The 16,286-nt window shown below is 43.3% G+C and overlaps 1 protein-coding gene across 2 annotated transcripts in view; it reads left to right on the top strand.

Moving 5' to 3' along the window:
* CPNE5 (copine 5) overlaps positions 1 to 16,286 on the top strand; it is a gene marked incomplete at its 5' end in the record, with an annotated part of 151,243 nt that overhangs the window by 42,720 nt on the left and 92,237 nt on the right. For both annotated transcript variants that reach the window (XM_083357802.1, XM_083357803.1), the window contains one exon: positions 6,731 to 6,834. In XM_083357802.1, the coding sequence (XP_083213928.1) occupies positions 6,731 to 6,834 (104 nt within the window). The remainder of the gene's footprint in view (positions 1 to 6,730; positions 6,835 to 16,286) is intronic.

Genomic DNA, 16,286 nt, shown 5'->3' on the forward strand with positions numbered 1-16,286 from the left:
GAGAATGAACTAGGAAACTGAACTTGTTCAATACCTGAACAAATGCCCCTGGCTTAATTACAGCCCCCAGTTATAAGCAGACATTCAGAACAATTTGCTTGTCACTGCAGTAGTTCAGAAGTGCTCCTACTATAGGTCAGTGTTTCTCAGCCTTATCAACTTTATGATGCGTGGATTTCAGCTCACAGAATTCCCCTACAAAATGGGCTAAGTTTGAGAAACACTGTTCCGAATCATAGAAAGAAGCCAATTGAAGTTTAAGGTGACTGGGGATGCCTGAGATATTATACCAGTTTGATATCTGGAATATCTGGGAGGAAGGAAATCTCTCATTGGCCTTTGTTTCCAAACTAAAGGTATGATTTGGACTAGATGAAACAAAGGTTAGAGAGAACCTCTTTCCATATTTCCCTGGACATTTGAGATCTCCTTTTGGAAGCTGCTTAGTAAACAGGAGAGTCATACTGAGCTACACAGGTTGGGTATTGTGTGTTAGTGTGTGAAATAGAGAAGAGAGATAGTGGTGGTGATGGTGGTATGAATGTCTATGAGACTGGAGTTATGAAGATAATATTTTAGTACAAGAATGGGGGAATGCCTCAAATCAAAGGCAATACTTGGGATTGGGGGCATGTGATATAGAAGGAATAAAAAGCGACCTTAGATATTAGGCATGATTGTTGGTAGTGAGTTTTGCTCTGAGCCTAACCACATGGCTAAACATAAATATCCCCATTGTTAGAAGAGTGAAGGTATTTGTACTTGTTTTTCATATAAAGTTAGAGAGGGGGAAGAGTCCTTCCCTCATATGGACTGAACTCAGCTGATCATTTGTTACCTCTTAATAAGAGTTGAACTAAATGTGATATTCAATGTGTCTCTGTTGAAGGTAGATATTTTTAAATTGCAAATAGCAGTTGGTGGGTAGGAGGGACTGTCATAGCAATTGTGATGGGGGAAACTTAAGCCTTTCCTTCCCTGGAAAGCTTCTGGAAAATACGTTGGTTGAGGGAGAGAGGGGGAGAATTGTGTTTAAGGGATCATGTTTTATCACTTACTTCCTAAAAGTTTCATTTAAAGCTTGGTTCTTCAATGTGAGTAGGGTAACAATTTGTCAAAGTCTTCCTAGATCTGATTAGCCTTGCAGTTCCCACAATTCTTGAATTCCATTGACATAATAATAATAATAATAATAATAATAATAATAATAATAATAATAATAACAACAACAACAACAACAACAACAACAACAACAACAATAATAAAGTTGGAAGGGACCTTGGAGGTCATCTATTCCAACCCCCTGCTCAGGCAGGAAACCCTATACCATTTCAGACAAATGGCTGTCCAGTCTCTTCTTAAAAACTTCCAGTGTTGGAGCATTCACAGCTTCTGGAGGCAGGTTGTTCCACTGGTTAATTGTTCTAACTGTCAGGAAGTTTCTCCTTAGTTCTAGGTTGCTTCTCTCCTTGATTAGTTTCCATCTGTTGCTTCTTGTCCTGCAGCAGAGACTTTTGGTTCTAATCATCCGGAGGTTTCATGTTGGGCAAGGCTGGCTTATACATTATGAGTAAGCTAGATACGTGGCAGCTTGTAGATCTGAAAAAGTTCACTCTGAGGGCAATTCCAAGGTTCTGTCAGTGGCATTTATAGAAGTCACAGATAATCTCAATTCATCTCTACTCATCTTAATAGAATAGGATGCTTGGTGGAAACTGAATGCCAAACTGACAGGTTTAACCTTTTTTGAAGAAGAAGTAAGAAGCTTCAAATATTAACCCTCCAAGTGGAATCAATTTACTTTACTTTTCTATGCAGATAGCAGCACTTGGCCGGCCTAGTCTCTGCTCAGGAACTAAAGAGGGTCACACCTATTTAGGACTCAGAAAGGAGACCACCTGAGAACCATAAGCAAAATTGATCTGTAGGCAAAATTGGGGAGGTACCCTTCTCCTGCAAACCCCAACTCTGTGAAAAAAGCATTGGCAATAGAAAACCATGGTTGCTAAGAAAAATACGTGGTTAGACCTGTGAAGACATCAGGAATCAAACTTGACTCAAGGGTGTTTTTATTTTCACTGCAGTCACAGAAATTGTAACTGGGTAGTGAATCATGTTGCAGTTCAAGCTTAGATCCAATCATCTATCCCAAGTAGGATGCCCTCTAGCATCGAGCTTAAAACTGCAGAAATTAGCCTCAAGCCAACACACGGTGCCTCTGCCTTCCCAAAAAGAACAGATGCTCAGTCCATAGCAACATGATCCTTTGGGGGATTTGCTAAAATCATCCCATATTATTATTATTTTAAGCTCTGTGTTTTCCTGCTAACAGATGCATACCGAAAGTGACTCAGTTACTGCAATGAAGTTCAGCATCTCTGTATGGCAAGCACACCAACTGTATGGAAATTAGTTTTAATTATATATTGTGTTTAGCTACTTCTTTAGTCAACAAAGTGTAAATATTTTGAATAAATCAATGTGGATTCTTTGCTAAACAAAATGGTGAAGGGGAAGGAGAGAAAGGCAGAGAGCTCTGATGTTGTTCCTGGGATCTATTGGAGCCACGTGTCATATATGTCCACATGTCCACAGTAAGCCGCCCTGAGTCTTCGGAGAAGGGCGGGATATAAATGGAATTAAAATAAATAAATAAATATAGGTATCAGTTTTTAACTTTTTTATTACAGCATATTTAACACCCTCTCTTTTTACCTTTCTTTTCTTTTTCCCTTTCACATTTACTACATCTTTATTTGAAAGTACTTATTATATATGTAAAATCTTTTAATAAAAACTGCATTAGAAAATATAAAAAAATACATTAAAAATCAAAGCTCATAACAATCACATTAAATTTATACTTTTTAAAACATGAAGGCTTAAATTGCCTGAATTACACAAGAACTTTAAAAAAGAAGAAGAATCCTAGTAAATATACCTGGCTGGGAAAATTGTTCCAAAACTTGGAACAAAGGCCCTGTCCCTATTATTTAGCTGTCTCATATTGGAATATCAACCTCTCTTTCAACCTTATTAGGGTTAGGGTTAAATTTGTAATAATGTAAGAAAGTTGTTTTTGACCCACCTTTCCCAATAAAATGCTTATTCAGGTATTCCCGAGCTAACATAACCCTAATTCAAGAAGTTACAGTCTTTAAAAATCTGGTAGGCTGCTGTTTTGGCAGCGTTTCTCAAACATGGCAACTTTAAAATGGCTGGTTGGGGAATTCCAGAAGTTGAAATCACATCTTAAAAGTTAAAAGTTTGACAAACGCCGGCTTAAGGAATATCATTCTAAAGCAACTTTCTTGCACTACCCAACTCCTAACTTGTAGCTCTTGATTCTCTAGGGCAAGTTGAGGCTAGTGGGCACATTTGGCATTTTTGAAAACTGGGATTTTCAACACATTTGGAGTTTTTGGAAGCCCTGCAGGGCAAGGTTTGCCCAATTCCAAAATGGCACCAGAATTCTACCTGCCATTCCTTCTAGTTCGCCATCTTACAAACTTGTATCTCTGCTTTACCTTCATCCTTTTTGTGGGCAGGTGGATACAGATTTGAACAGCAGCCATGTCTAATATTTATTTTCTAAAAAAAAAAAGCAACAGAACAAATTTGGGGCCTATATGCGCTCTTCAAGGTGAAGTTAAACAGAAGTCTTAATATAAACTACAAAAATATTAACAAATGTTTTTTTTTTAAAATGCACAAATCAGGGGAAGGGGAATCAGAAAATTTCTTGGTGATCATGTTGGCATCATGTTATATTTTCAGCTCTGATAAGCCTTGTCTTGTAAACTGTGTCTGGGCATAGTTGGAAAGTTCATTCTAAAACATGCAGGCGTTGTTGGTTTTTTTTGAAGGAAACTGACAGGATGACATTTTCTACGGCACATGATAAATAATCCAGACCACATGTGTAAATAGCATGCCTGGTATATCTTCTTAACACAAATTTATAACTTGCTCTTATTCCCATTTATTTTACTTCCTCTCCTTTGCTCTTCAAATGGTCATAAAAGATAAGTGCGGCTGTACTCCTATTATTGGGGCATCTGCCAGCATAAATTATACAAGTAAGCTAAAGAGGATTCTAGCCTGTGCTGGAATATGATGGACTAAGGACCAAAATGCTTTGCCAGCAGTTAATTTTGCACTATTTATCTGCCTCTTATTTCACAGTATTGCATATCATGTGGGTAGGGCAAAGTTCTTGGAAACACTGTTTGCACTCCAGCTGCAAGTTATCTTAAATGGCAACCCCCAATTCTGGCATTATCAGAACTACTGGCATCCAGAGGGGGCATAAATTCTTTATTCAATTTATTTTTTGCTATATTTTATATCCTACCTTTCCTTAAAGAACTCAGTATAACAAGACCTACTTCCAGTTTCCCCCCACTACATCAAAACTGAAAGACTGGGCTAAAAGATATCAACCCAACATCACTCAGTAACCACAGCTAAAGGTGACTTGAACCCAAGTCTTCTCATTCTTCACCAACATCATTTATAAAAGTACTGCATCTAAGCAGTGCTAGCCATATTAGGTTTTATCTTGTGTTCTTTAACAGTGAACATTCTGTGGGATCCAATTTGGATCACTGGGACCAGAGGTTTAGTCTTCTGAGATTTCAGATTTGTGCTGGAGCCCAACCTCAGGGAACTTCTGTCACACCAGAATGTGTCCCTCTCACATTCCTGTGACGGAGAAATTCCCTGAGAATGGGCTCCCGCACAAGTCCGAAAAGTCAGAAGACTAAAGCTCTGGTCTTGATCATCCAAATTGGATCCTGCAACATTATCCTAGGACATGTATATTTGCCTTCATCCGTGAGTGAATATTCTCTTCCTTTCTGTATAACCATTTGCGTCATCCTTAAAAATATTCAGGTGACTGTAGCCTGATGGACACATTGAGCTTAATAGCAGAATTAGAGGCTGTCCTTGACTGTTTCACTCACATAGTTATAGCTTAAGTTCTGCTCTGAATGTTTTTGAATGATTACTATCTGCTCTTTGCTCAGTTTTCTAGAGTACATTCTCTTTATTTCATCAACAATACTTTCTTTTATTGCTTTTTAGATAACACCAATTTAAAGTTGGTGTCCCCATTTTCTTGCTCCCATTTGTGGACTTTTTCCCTTTGGAAGGCTGGCTTGAGGATGCAAAATCCTGAGACTCCTCTGTGACAAATACTCATCAAAAGCCTAATCAAACTTTTTCTTTTTTCCTCTTTGCTTCTGGCATCACATTTCATCACAGAAAGCAAGAGGATAGCTGGCAATTCAGCATGAAGTATGTAAAGACAAACAAAAATCCTGTTTCTGTATTTTTACTTAACTTTTCTTTGCCTTTTAAAGACACCTAGAATTCCCCTTTTATGGGAATGCAATTTCAGATCCCCTCATCTTAGCTAGCTGGATATGCTCTATTCTCTCTTGGCCTTGAAAATCTCTGCTGCCATTTGATGAAATTCCGCTACGTCCAGAGGTGGAGGTTCTGGAAATTCATCCCTTTGTTGTGTGAACCCCTGAGGAATGATGGTTCTAATTAATATCTGACTAATTGAAGCACTTGGAGGACTTAGTCATATAGCCTTCAGATATTCTCACTAGGCTAGCTTTGTCTCAAGGCGACTACCAGTTGTTGTGATGCAAGGAGGAAATTAGCAGTTCTTGATGCAACAAGCTTCTGTCTTCGCAAGTGATTTTTTTCCTCCTCCCCTTGGGTGATTTCACCGTTATATTTTGCCCTATCCCCCCAGCTGTGCCTATGTAACTGTGTGCTGCTTTCTGTGTGCGTCACTTGCTGTAGTGTCTCTAGCTTGCACCTAAATGTGGAGCATTTCTTCCAAATGTGCCTGCTGGCTTGGCAGAGTTCTAGCTTTCTGGAAACAAATCAAACAACTTTGGCTGCCAAGCTGAGACATTCTGACATGCTGGAGGTGGCACAGATTTTGATAATTGAAATATTATAAAAACAGTAATTTGGCTGAACCTCAGTCAATTAAATACTGTTTCTTGTTTTGCTTTCTTGTGTTGCATTCTTCTCTGAGCTGATTGATGCATATTCTACCTGTTTCTGCATTCATATTTATTATCTGCAGTGCTGCATAACTAGAAACAGCAGTGCGAGTACATCCAGCTTTAATAACTAAATCTTGACGATCAAATGTAAAGTGCAAAAGAGCCATGCCTTTAAAGGAAAAGATTTTTGATAAGGAGAAAGGGAAAGTTAACGAATCTTCCATGTTCCCTCTTTCTTCTCTTCTGTTGATGTTGTTTTATTTTACTGCCAAGACTAAAATCTTTATCCTGAAGCAGGAGCAGGCAAACTGTGGCACTCAGCCCAATTTCTGAACTGTCTGTAAGTTATCAGATCTCTGAAAGAAGCCTCTCCCCAGCCAGTGTGGCTATTTCTCAGCATGCTAGAAGTTGAAGTCAGCACATCTGAAAATTACTCACTCTGGGGACTAAGAGATGAAAGAATTATTTCCTGCTCTTAAGCCTAGAAGGCGGCAATTGATGAAGCGTGTAAGAAGCATAAAACAAAGATATTTAATGTTACCTCTTATTTAAATGTATCCAGCCTGGCCTGCATCCCAGGATCAGTTTGGAGTGTGATAAAATACTGTTGTTGTTGTGTGTTTTTTTCAAATCATCTTGCTAGTTGTTATATTGCTACTAGACTTGTCACGCTCATTGTGTTCCCTTTCCCTTTTCAGTTTGGCAGGACTGAAGTCATTGACAACACCTTGAACCCCGACTTTGTGCGGAAGTTCATCCTTGATTACTTTTTCGAAGAGAAGCAGAATTTGCGCTTTGATCTGTGAGTGACATATTTCTTGATTTTCTAGAGACTGAGCATGTGAAGGGAATATTAATTTGGCTGTATCCCGTAATTGGTGAGATTCTGTGAAGAATACAGTATGCAAGTGCTTTGCCTTATCAGGGGGTGCTCTGAAAACAACAACAACAACAACATGTGCAATGAGATCCAAGGGGGGCGCTCTCTTTATTCTGAGCTGCAAGGGCAGCAATAATTCTAAGCACATTAAAGGCAAAGTTTTCACTTTTCAGCGGGTTCCAAATTTTGTGAATATAATACATTGCATTCAACATTTTTATCTTCATTTTTCCCCCCAGTGTCATACTAATACCATTAGCATAGGGTTATGTTTCAACATCTGAATGATGTAAGGGAAACAGGTCAGAAGAAAATTAAGACACCTATATTTAGGCCTATTTTATGCTGACATTAAACTTACATAATGTCAGTGTAAAATAGACCCAAATGTAGGTGACCTAACCCTTGCTAGATATCCTTTGGGCCCTGTACTAGACATAGGAAATATTCTGCTGTTTTATTAACAAATCATTGCGTACGAATTTAACAATTAATAAAATATTAGCCCATTGATTTCTTAAGACAGAATATTCCAACTCATTACTCTAAATTATCTACAAATTACCCCACATCTATCTTAATACATCCTTTCACTTATAAATAAATTAACTATAGGTTTAGCAACTTTGAAAACATTTCCAATGATATCAGTAGTTTAGGAATTCAGAAATAACTATTTCTTGAGACCCAATACACCTCCAAAAGATACTTTAATCAAATAAGCAAAGATCAAACAGTCTTAGTGTGTTGTATATGTAAACAGTAATAATACTTCATTAACAGATTGTAAAAACTAGGAAAGCCGCCTGACAGAAAAAACACGCGGGAACTTTGACAGCTGTCAAAGTTCCCCGCACAGCGCAGGCGCCACCACTGACAGCTCGCGGCTGTCAAACACCGGACCAGGCGGAAGCCTGAGCTGTCAAAGTTCCCCGCACAGCGCAGGCGCAACCACTGACAGCTCGCGGCTGTCAAAACACCAAACCATGCGGAAGCCGGAGCTGTCAACAGAAGACGACGCGGATTGGTCCCGGTTTGACGCGGCGCCAAAATGAACACTCCTGATTGGCCCTCGCTGCCAGCTGCCGGCTATAAAAGCCGGACAAGTTATTCTATGTTTGCCTTGTACTAAATAAACCCTGTTGTTAACTAGCCTGTCGTCCCGAGTGGTCCTTAGGCTACTTCACTGGCGACGAAGGTGGGATCGCTCCGGAGCTGAAGTCACGGCCGAGGAAGAGAGTTCCCGGCAAGAGCTGTCACGGGAAGTTTTAACTTCCAAAGGAGCAACCCAGGACCGGACGACATGGCAAACTTCGGGCGTGTGAGGGAATTTGATACCCGCCATCCCGAGAGATGGCAATCACACTTAGGCCAGGTCGAGGGATTCCTCCTCGTCAGTAAAATCACTGACGACAGAGCAAAGGCCGCCGCTCTTCTGTACATCAGCGGACCTCCAGTGTATGATGCAGCCGTTGGCCTGTTCAGCCCGGTGCCCATCACAGAAGTCTCCTACGCGGACCTGGTGGACCAGCTGAACAAGTACTATATGCCGGCTCGCTCAGAACTGTACTGGCGGGTCCAATTCGCCCAAAAGAAACAGCGGCCGGACGAGCCCGCCAACGAGTTCATCGCCGGGGTCAGACACGCCGCACGGAACTGCTGTTTCCCCGACCTGGAGGACCGCATCAGAGACCAGGTGGTGATCGGTCTGAGGGACGAGAAGCTGCAGAAGAAGCTAACATCCAAAACCGACATGAGCCTGGCAGAGCTGACCAGAGAAATAATGGCCTACGAGCACAGCCACAAGAAGAAGCCGACAACCTCGACCCCAGAGAGCCCAGCGACCGTCTTCCAAGAGAGCGCAACCTTCAGCGACAGCGAAGAGTCGGTGGATTTCACTGACGGAGAAGCCCTGCAGCGCAGAATGGAACGCAGGCAACCAAGGAGAGGCGACACTTCAGACCGCCGTAGGTCCAGGAACCCCCCTCCGCCGCCGCCACGTTACGAGCAACGGGCCGCCTGTGCCAGCTGCGGGGGCAACCATGCCCGGGGAAGCTGCCGATTCAGAAACGCTAAATGCCACAATTGCGGAAAGACCGGCCACATCAAGCCGGTGTGCCGCAGCAAGGGCCGTGACAACGTCCATGATCTGGAGGCAAACTCCCCAGGTAGGCCAGCTACCCAGGCCAGCAGAGAAAAACCGCCAGGGCCCCTGGTAGAGACAATTGACAGGGTAAACAGCCTAAGCGCAAAGGTTAAGGTCTGGGTAAAAATTCAGGGGGTACCCTGCCACATGGAGGTGGATTCAGGGTCAGCAGTCTCCTTAATTTCATTAAAAACGTATCAGGAGATCTGTCGGCAAGGCAAGGGACAAATTCCCCTGAGGCAAACCCAAGTACACCTAGCTGACTTCCAGAAAACCCCCATTCCTCTGGAAGGGAGGGCTAAGGTCATAGTGCAGTACAAGGGGTTCAAGGGTCCCTTAGAGGTTTTAGTTACGCCAGGGAACCGCACCAACTTGATAGGGTTAAACTGGTTCGGGCCGCTAGGGATCGCCATAACGGGGGTAAACACAATTCAATCACCCAGCCTAGAAGCCGTTTGCAACAAATATGCAGACGTCTTCGATGGCACTTTAGGAAAATACACTGGACCCCCCATCTCCTTACAGTTAAACCCAGCAATCCAACCAATTAAGATAAGAGCTAGGAGAGTACCCTTTGCCCTAAAAGAAAAAATAGAAAACGAACTTGATCGCCTCATAGGCCTCGGGGTGCTTGAACCAACGGAGGGGGGGACCTGGGAGACCCCTATTGTCACCCCAATTAAACCTAATGGAGAAGTGAGAGTCTGCGCAGACTATAAAGCGACAGTCAACCTAGCCCTCAGCCCCCACGCTTACCCGGTGCCAGCGGTAAGGGACGTATTTGCTTCCATCCGTTCTGGCGCCATTTTCGCCAAACTCGATCTCACGCAGGCGTATTTACAACTGCCTGTCACTGAGGACACCGCGGAAGCCCAGACAATTGTCACCCACCGCGGTGCCTTTAAAGTAAAGAGACTCCAATTCGGCATATCGGCGGCCCCAGGTATATTTCAGGGTATCATGGAGAAGACCCTGAAGGGAATACCCGGGGTCTGCCCCTATTTCGACGATGTTCTCATCGCCGGAGAAAATGAAGCAAACTTAGCTGACAGGCTGTCAGCTGTGCTGAGCCGGCTCAGAGAAGCCGGCCTCAAACTTAAGCGAGAAAAGTGCTCTATTGGAGTCACATCCACTGAATTCCTAGGGTACAAAATAGACGGCCAGGGCATCCACCCCACCACAGAAAAACTAAGGGCTATTCAAACAGCACCCAGCCCAAGGAATAAACAAGAGCTTCAAGCTTTTTTAGGGTTATTAAACTTCTACCATGCCTTCATCCCCCATAAAGCCACTATCGCGGAGCCCCTGCATAGGCTCCTGGACAAGGGTACTGTTTGGTCCTGGACCAAGATACATGAGAATAGTTTCCAATCATTAAAACAGATTATCTGTCACAGCTCAACTATCACCCTATTCAGAGAAGATACCCCAATATGCATCGCTTGCGATGCCTCTCCCTATGGAATCGGGGCTGTATTAAGTCATCTATTCAAGGACGGTACACAAAGACCTATAGCCTTCTATTCACGCACTCTGACCAAAGCAGAAAGAAATTACGCACAAATAGACAGGGAAGCCCTAGCAATAGTTGCAGGGGTCAAAAAATTTCATGACTACCTTTATGGGAGGCCATTTACTATATTTACTGATCACAAACCCCTGCTGGGCATATTCACTTGGAATAAAACTACACCACAAATTCTCTCTCCGAGAATATTACGGTGGTCCACATTCTTAGCAGCCTATTCCTATCAACTAATACATAAACCAGGAAAAGAATTAGGACACGCAGACTGCCTCAGCAGACTGCCCATGCAAAACAAGGACTCTGACCCAGCCCCAGCTGGTCTGATTTTAGCAATCTCCCAACTTCCAGATTGCCCCCTGACTGCAAACATTATAGCCAACAATTCAGCCAAAGACAAAACACTTACCAGAATCCTCAAATGGGCCACAACAGGGTGGCCAGCTCAAAACCCACAACCCCAATTCCAACCATATTTTAACAGGAAAAATGAGATCTCCACCCATAGGGGATGCCTGCTGTGGGGAAATAGGGTCATCATACCAGAGAAAAACATAGACCAAACATTACACATTTTACATGAAGGACACCCAGGCATTGTAAAGATGAAAGCGATGGCTAGAAGTTATGTATGGTGGCCAGGCATTGATAAACAAATAGAAAAGTACGTGGGAGGGTGCTATACCTGTCAGGCGACCCGAAACGAGCCACCCCAAGCACCGATCCACAAATGGGAAACTACAAGGAACCCTTGGTCACGTATACATTTAGATTTTGCAGGACCTATCCAGGGCCAAAGTTTCTTAATTGTAGTGGACAGCTATTCTAAATGGCTAGAAGTCACTCCCCTTAGAAAAACAACGTCCGAATCCACTATTCAAGCCTTAAGAAAAATATTCGCCACACATGGCCTTCCAGACACCATAGTTTCAGACAACGGACCTCAATTCACCTCTCGTGAATTTCAGATGTTCGCTATGAAGAATTGTATTAGGCTGGTAACGTCGGCGCCGTTCCACCCATCGTCGAACGGGATGGCTGAAATTATGGTACGGTCCACAAAAGAAGCCTTGAAAAAATTCGTTAAAGGGAATTGGCAGAGGCGTCTCAGCCAGTTCCTCTTGTCACAACACACAACCCCATGCACAACAACGGGCAAATCACCAGCGGAATTGAGATGGGGGAGGAGGCTAATAACACGACTCGATAGACTGCACCCTGACACATACCCAGAAGAAAAACAGCACCCCTACCCAAACCGCACACTCAACCCAGGACAATTGATATGGGCACGGTCATACACGGACAAAAACAAGTGGGTCCAAGGGACAGTACTAAAACAAACCGGACCCATTTCATACCTTATTACCACACAAGCACACGGCAACATACGCCGCCATATTGACCAACTCAGACCCAGACAACCACCACACAACTCTGAGCACCCAAAGCATTCCGAGCTACAACCCCCCCCCGGAAATACTTCCTATGCCAAACCAGGAAGAAGAACAGCAGGGGAACGAACTACCAGAACCAGACAATCCCCCACCCCTTCGCCGCTCCAACAGGAATCGAAGAGCCCCCACCTACCTAAGAGACTATCAGTGGGCAGGTTCCAACGTCCAAGAGGGAGGAAACGCGCCAGGGGAGGGGTAAGGGGTGTGTTGTATATGTAAACAGTAATAATACTTCATTAACAGATTGTAAAAACTAGGAAAGCCGCCTGACAGAAAAAACACGCGGGAACTTTGACAGCTGTCAAAGTTCCCCGCACAGCGCAGGCGCCACCACTGACAGCTCGCGGCTGTCAAACACCGGACCAGGCGGAAGCCTGAGCTGTCAAAGTTCCCCGCACAGCGCAGGCGCAACCACTGACAGCTCGCGGCTGTCAAAACACCAAACCATGCGGAAGCCGGAGCTGTCAACAGAAGACGACGCGGATTGGTCCCGGTTTGACGCGGCGCCAAAATGAACACTCCTGATTGGCCCTCACTGCCAGCTGCCGGCTATAAAAGCCGGACAAGTTATTCTATGTTTGCCTTGTACTAAATAAACCCTGTTGTTAACTAGCCTGTCGTCCCGAGTGGTCCTTAGGCTACTTCACTTAGATAATCCAAAATGGGGTGTAATTTTTCCAAATATTGAGCGTTTTTGAAGAAATTATTAACAGTAACCTGGTTCAAATATTGTTACCTTTTTTTGTTCATGATTTCCACAATAATTATTTACCAGCAATCTTCAGGTTAGATTTTCCCATAATGTCAATTTCTCATGAGAGTTGGATCAGATTTTAATTTCCTTCCCAATATATAAATCTTGAAACTTTTAATGTGAGAAAACCAATTAAAACAGAAATCAAAATGTTGCCAAGATATAGGTAGGCAAGGTAGTAGCTTTCTAATTGTTCCCAAAATAATTTTTGAGATAAATCAGTTGAATTCCAAAAGCAGTATAGATCATAATATATGCCCAATGGTATAATTGAAAATTGACAAATTAAAATTCCCGTATTCAGATAAAAGTAATTCTAATATAGTAAATCTATGAGTCTGACAGCGCCATGAAAGTTTTCCAGTATTCTATCAATCTAGCTAAAACACTTTACAAATATTAACATAGAATTCTCTCTAATAATATACATCAACTTTGGATTTACTTTTATATTGATATTTATTCTTCCCTATAGATGCCTGGAGATTTTACACTATTTGTTTATATCATTATTAATCTGATTTAAGCAACTGGGGACTATTAAGCTAGTTCAACAAAGGAATCGAGGAATCATTATTCTAAGATATGTAAATGAATTCATACAAAATATGAAGCTATATTTTTTCAAACATTCATTGAAACTTTAGAACCAGTAAACAGTATATTAGATATCTCCTAATTAACGGAGCAACTTGAAAATGTTTACTAAAGTATTGTACTATAAATGGAATCCATAAATATTGGTTAAGAATATTGGTAGTTATCAGCAAAGGATACAGTATCATCAGCATGTAATAATATTTTGTAATTATCATCCCTTCAGGGTTGGCAAGGTGAGGAAACAGGGGCAGCAGGGATTTCAGGAATGCTCTTTATTGTAGGGTAGCATAACAAAATATTGAAAACCTGTCAAAAGATATATATATATTTAACCACACTTTATACCAGACATGTCAAACACAAGGCCCGGGGGCCAGATCCGGCCCGCGAAGTGGTTTCATGTGGCCCGTGAAGCCATCCTGGAAACAGTGAGGGAACGGCCCCCACTACCTTGGCCCTGGCCCAGAGACTCCTGCCAGAGACCCTCAGATCTTGTCCCACTCCTGCCCAGGCCCCCATAGGCACCCTTGATGCGAACGATGTAGAGCTGGCCATGCCCACCCAGTAGGCCATACACACTCTAGCCACGCCCACCCAGTAGGCCACGCCCACCCTGGCCATACCTACCCGGCCCCCTGAGGGCAACCGCAATGCTGATGCGGCCCTCAATGAAATTTGAGTTTGACACCGCTGCTTTATACCAATCAAAATCAAGACAGGGTTCTTTTGAGTGTCTTTCTCACACTTTTCCTCTTTCTTGGTTCTAAGTGATTTTTTTTCCTCCTCACTTAAGAGTTTTTTTTACTCCTTCCAAATGCAGATCCCATTTCCACTAATATTCTTAGATATTTATGTAGAGGCCAATAGTTCCAACATCACATTAAATAAAAGTAAACAAAAGTGTTAAAATAAACACTCTTGATGAAGGAATAATTCCTGTTGTGATAACCCTTATTACGGGCTAGAGAGCCACACTTTACTCCAATTTTTAAAATTTGAAGGGAAAACCAAATATATGATTTACTAGTACAATCAAGCCCAAAATTTCCGTTGTTAAGCAAGACAGTTGTTCAGTGAGTTTTGCCCCATTTTACGACCTTTCTTGGCACACTTGTTAAGTGAACCACCGAAGTGGTTAAATCTGTAACACGGTTAAGTGAATCTGGCTTCCCCACAGACTTTGCTTGTCAAAAGGTTGCAAATGGTTATCACAGGACCCCAGGACACTGCAACCATCATAAATATGAACATCTACCAATTATCTAATATTGTCTATTGCTTGGCATCATTTAAAGAAAGCAGATTGTTCCAGATGAGGTCTCAAAGGTTGTATACTTTCAGTGGCGTAGCGTGGGGGTGCAGGGGGGGCGGCCGCACCGGGCGCAACATCTGGGGGGGTGCGCTCGCACTGAGCTGCTCAGGGAACCCCAAGGGCTGCACAGAGTCGGCTTGGCTCCGCTCTCGAGCTGCTCTTTCTTGCAAAGCGAAACGAGTCCGGCAGGTGAGATGGGCAGCCACATAAACTGAATAAAATAAATAGAAGCGCCCAACTCCCCGCCCAGGCTCAGGCCAACTGCAAGCGCTCCGCAGGCGCCCCGGCAGGCTTGGCCGAGCGAAGATGGACCCGCCGGCTGGCCTAGCTTCATGCGCATGCGTGGCTTTATTTAGCGGGGCTCATGTGCGAGCTTGAATGCAGCGGCTCTTGCAGGTCGGAGCCCCGCCCAGCCGCCTTCGAGAGGGACCTGGAAGCATCCCGCATGCGCGCGACTCTTCTTGGAAAGTCTACGCCGCTGCGGGGTGCGTCTTTTCGGCGGTGCCGTGATGTCACCGCCCGCCCACCCCTCTATTTCCGCTTCCGTTTGTCTTGCCCCGGGTGCTGACAACCCACGCTACGCCACTGTATACTTTATAGCCTATAGGCCAAAGATTTGTCAATATTGTAGCATCCACTCTTAACAAAGGAGTTAATCTATTCATTAGTGTTGAACTTAGCTTCAAAAGTATAGCTATAAATAGAAGAGGGAAAAACTGTATGAAAAAAGGATTTTTGTATTCATGCGTTCAACAACATAGAAGGGGGAGGAAACAATGAATACCTTGCAGCTAAGTTCTCAAATTTGGACTGTTACAAATGATGCCTTCCGATTTTGTGCAAAAATGCCTTGGCATTGTTTAAGTCTTAGTAAATATATGTGAACTATTGCTAAAAGAGATTCACTCTGTAATTTTGTGGCAAACCATTCTCCTTGTATCCTTGGAATGAGCATCCTCCAAATAGCTATCCTTTATTTTATCATCCAGTAATATTTTATTTCAGTATCTATTAGTGAATGATGATGGAACCCTCAATGGAAGTGCATCTACATGGAGGGAAGTGTGTAGTGGGGTGCCCCAGGTCTCTGTTCTGGGCCCAGTGCTCTTCAACATCTTCATAAATGATTTGGCTTAAGGGATAGATGGGGAACTTGATGAGGGTGGCGAGGTGTAATTACTTCTCTACCCTCATCGCGTCCGCAGATAATCGCCCGGCCACCCTGTTTAGGGTGACTCGCTCCCTTCTTAATCAGGAGGTGAGGGAGGATCCCTTGCAGGGTCGTGCCGAGGAATTTAGTCAACATCTGTCGGATAAAATCGCTCAGATTCGGACCGGTTTGGACTCCAGCTGTGCAGAGTCTGGCGATCAGGACACGGGCGGTCTTGACAATGTTATTTGGGAGGAGTTTGATTCTGTAACCCCTGATGAAGTGGACAGGATTATGGGGAGGCTGAGCTCCACCACATGTTTATTGGATCCGTGCCCTTCCTGGCTGGTCTATGCAGCTAGGGAGAGGACACGAGGCTGGCTCCAGGCAGTTATATCTGCTTCTTTGAGTGAGGGTTATTTCCCCACCG

The sequence above is a fragment of the Vipera ursinii genome, assembly GCF_947247035.1.
Source record: "Vipera ursinii genome assembly, chromosome: 3".
Taxonomy (NCBI): Eukaryota; Metazoa; Chordata; class Lepidosauria; order Squamata; family Viperidae; genus Vipera; species Vipera ursinii.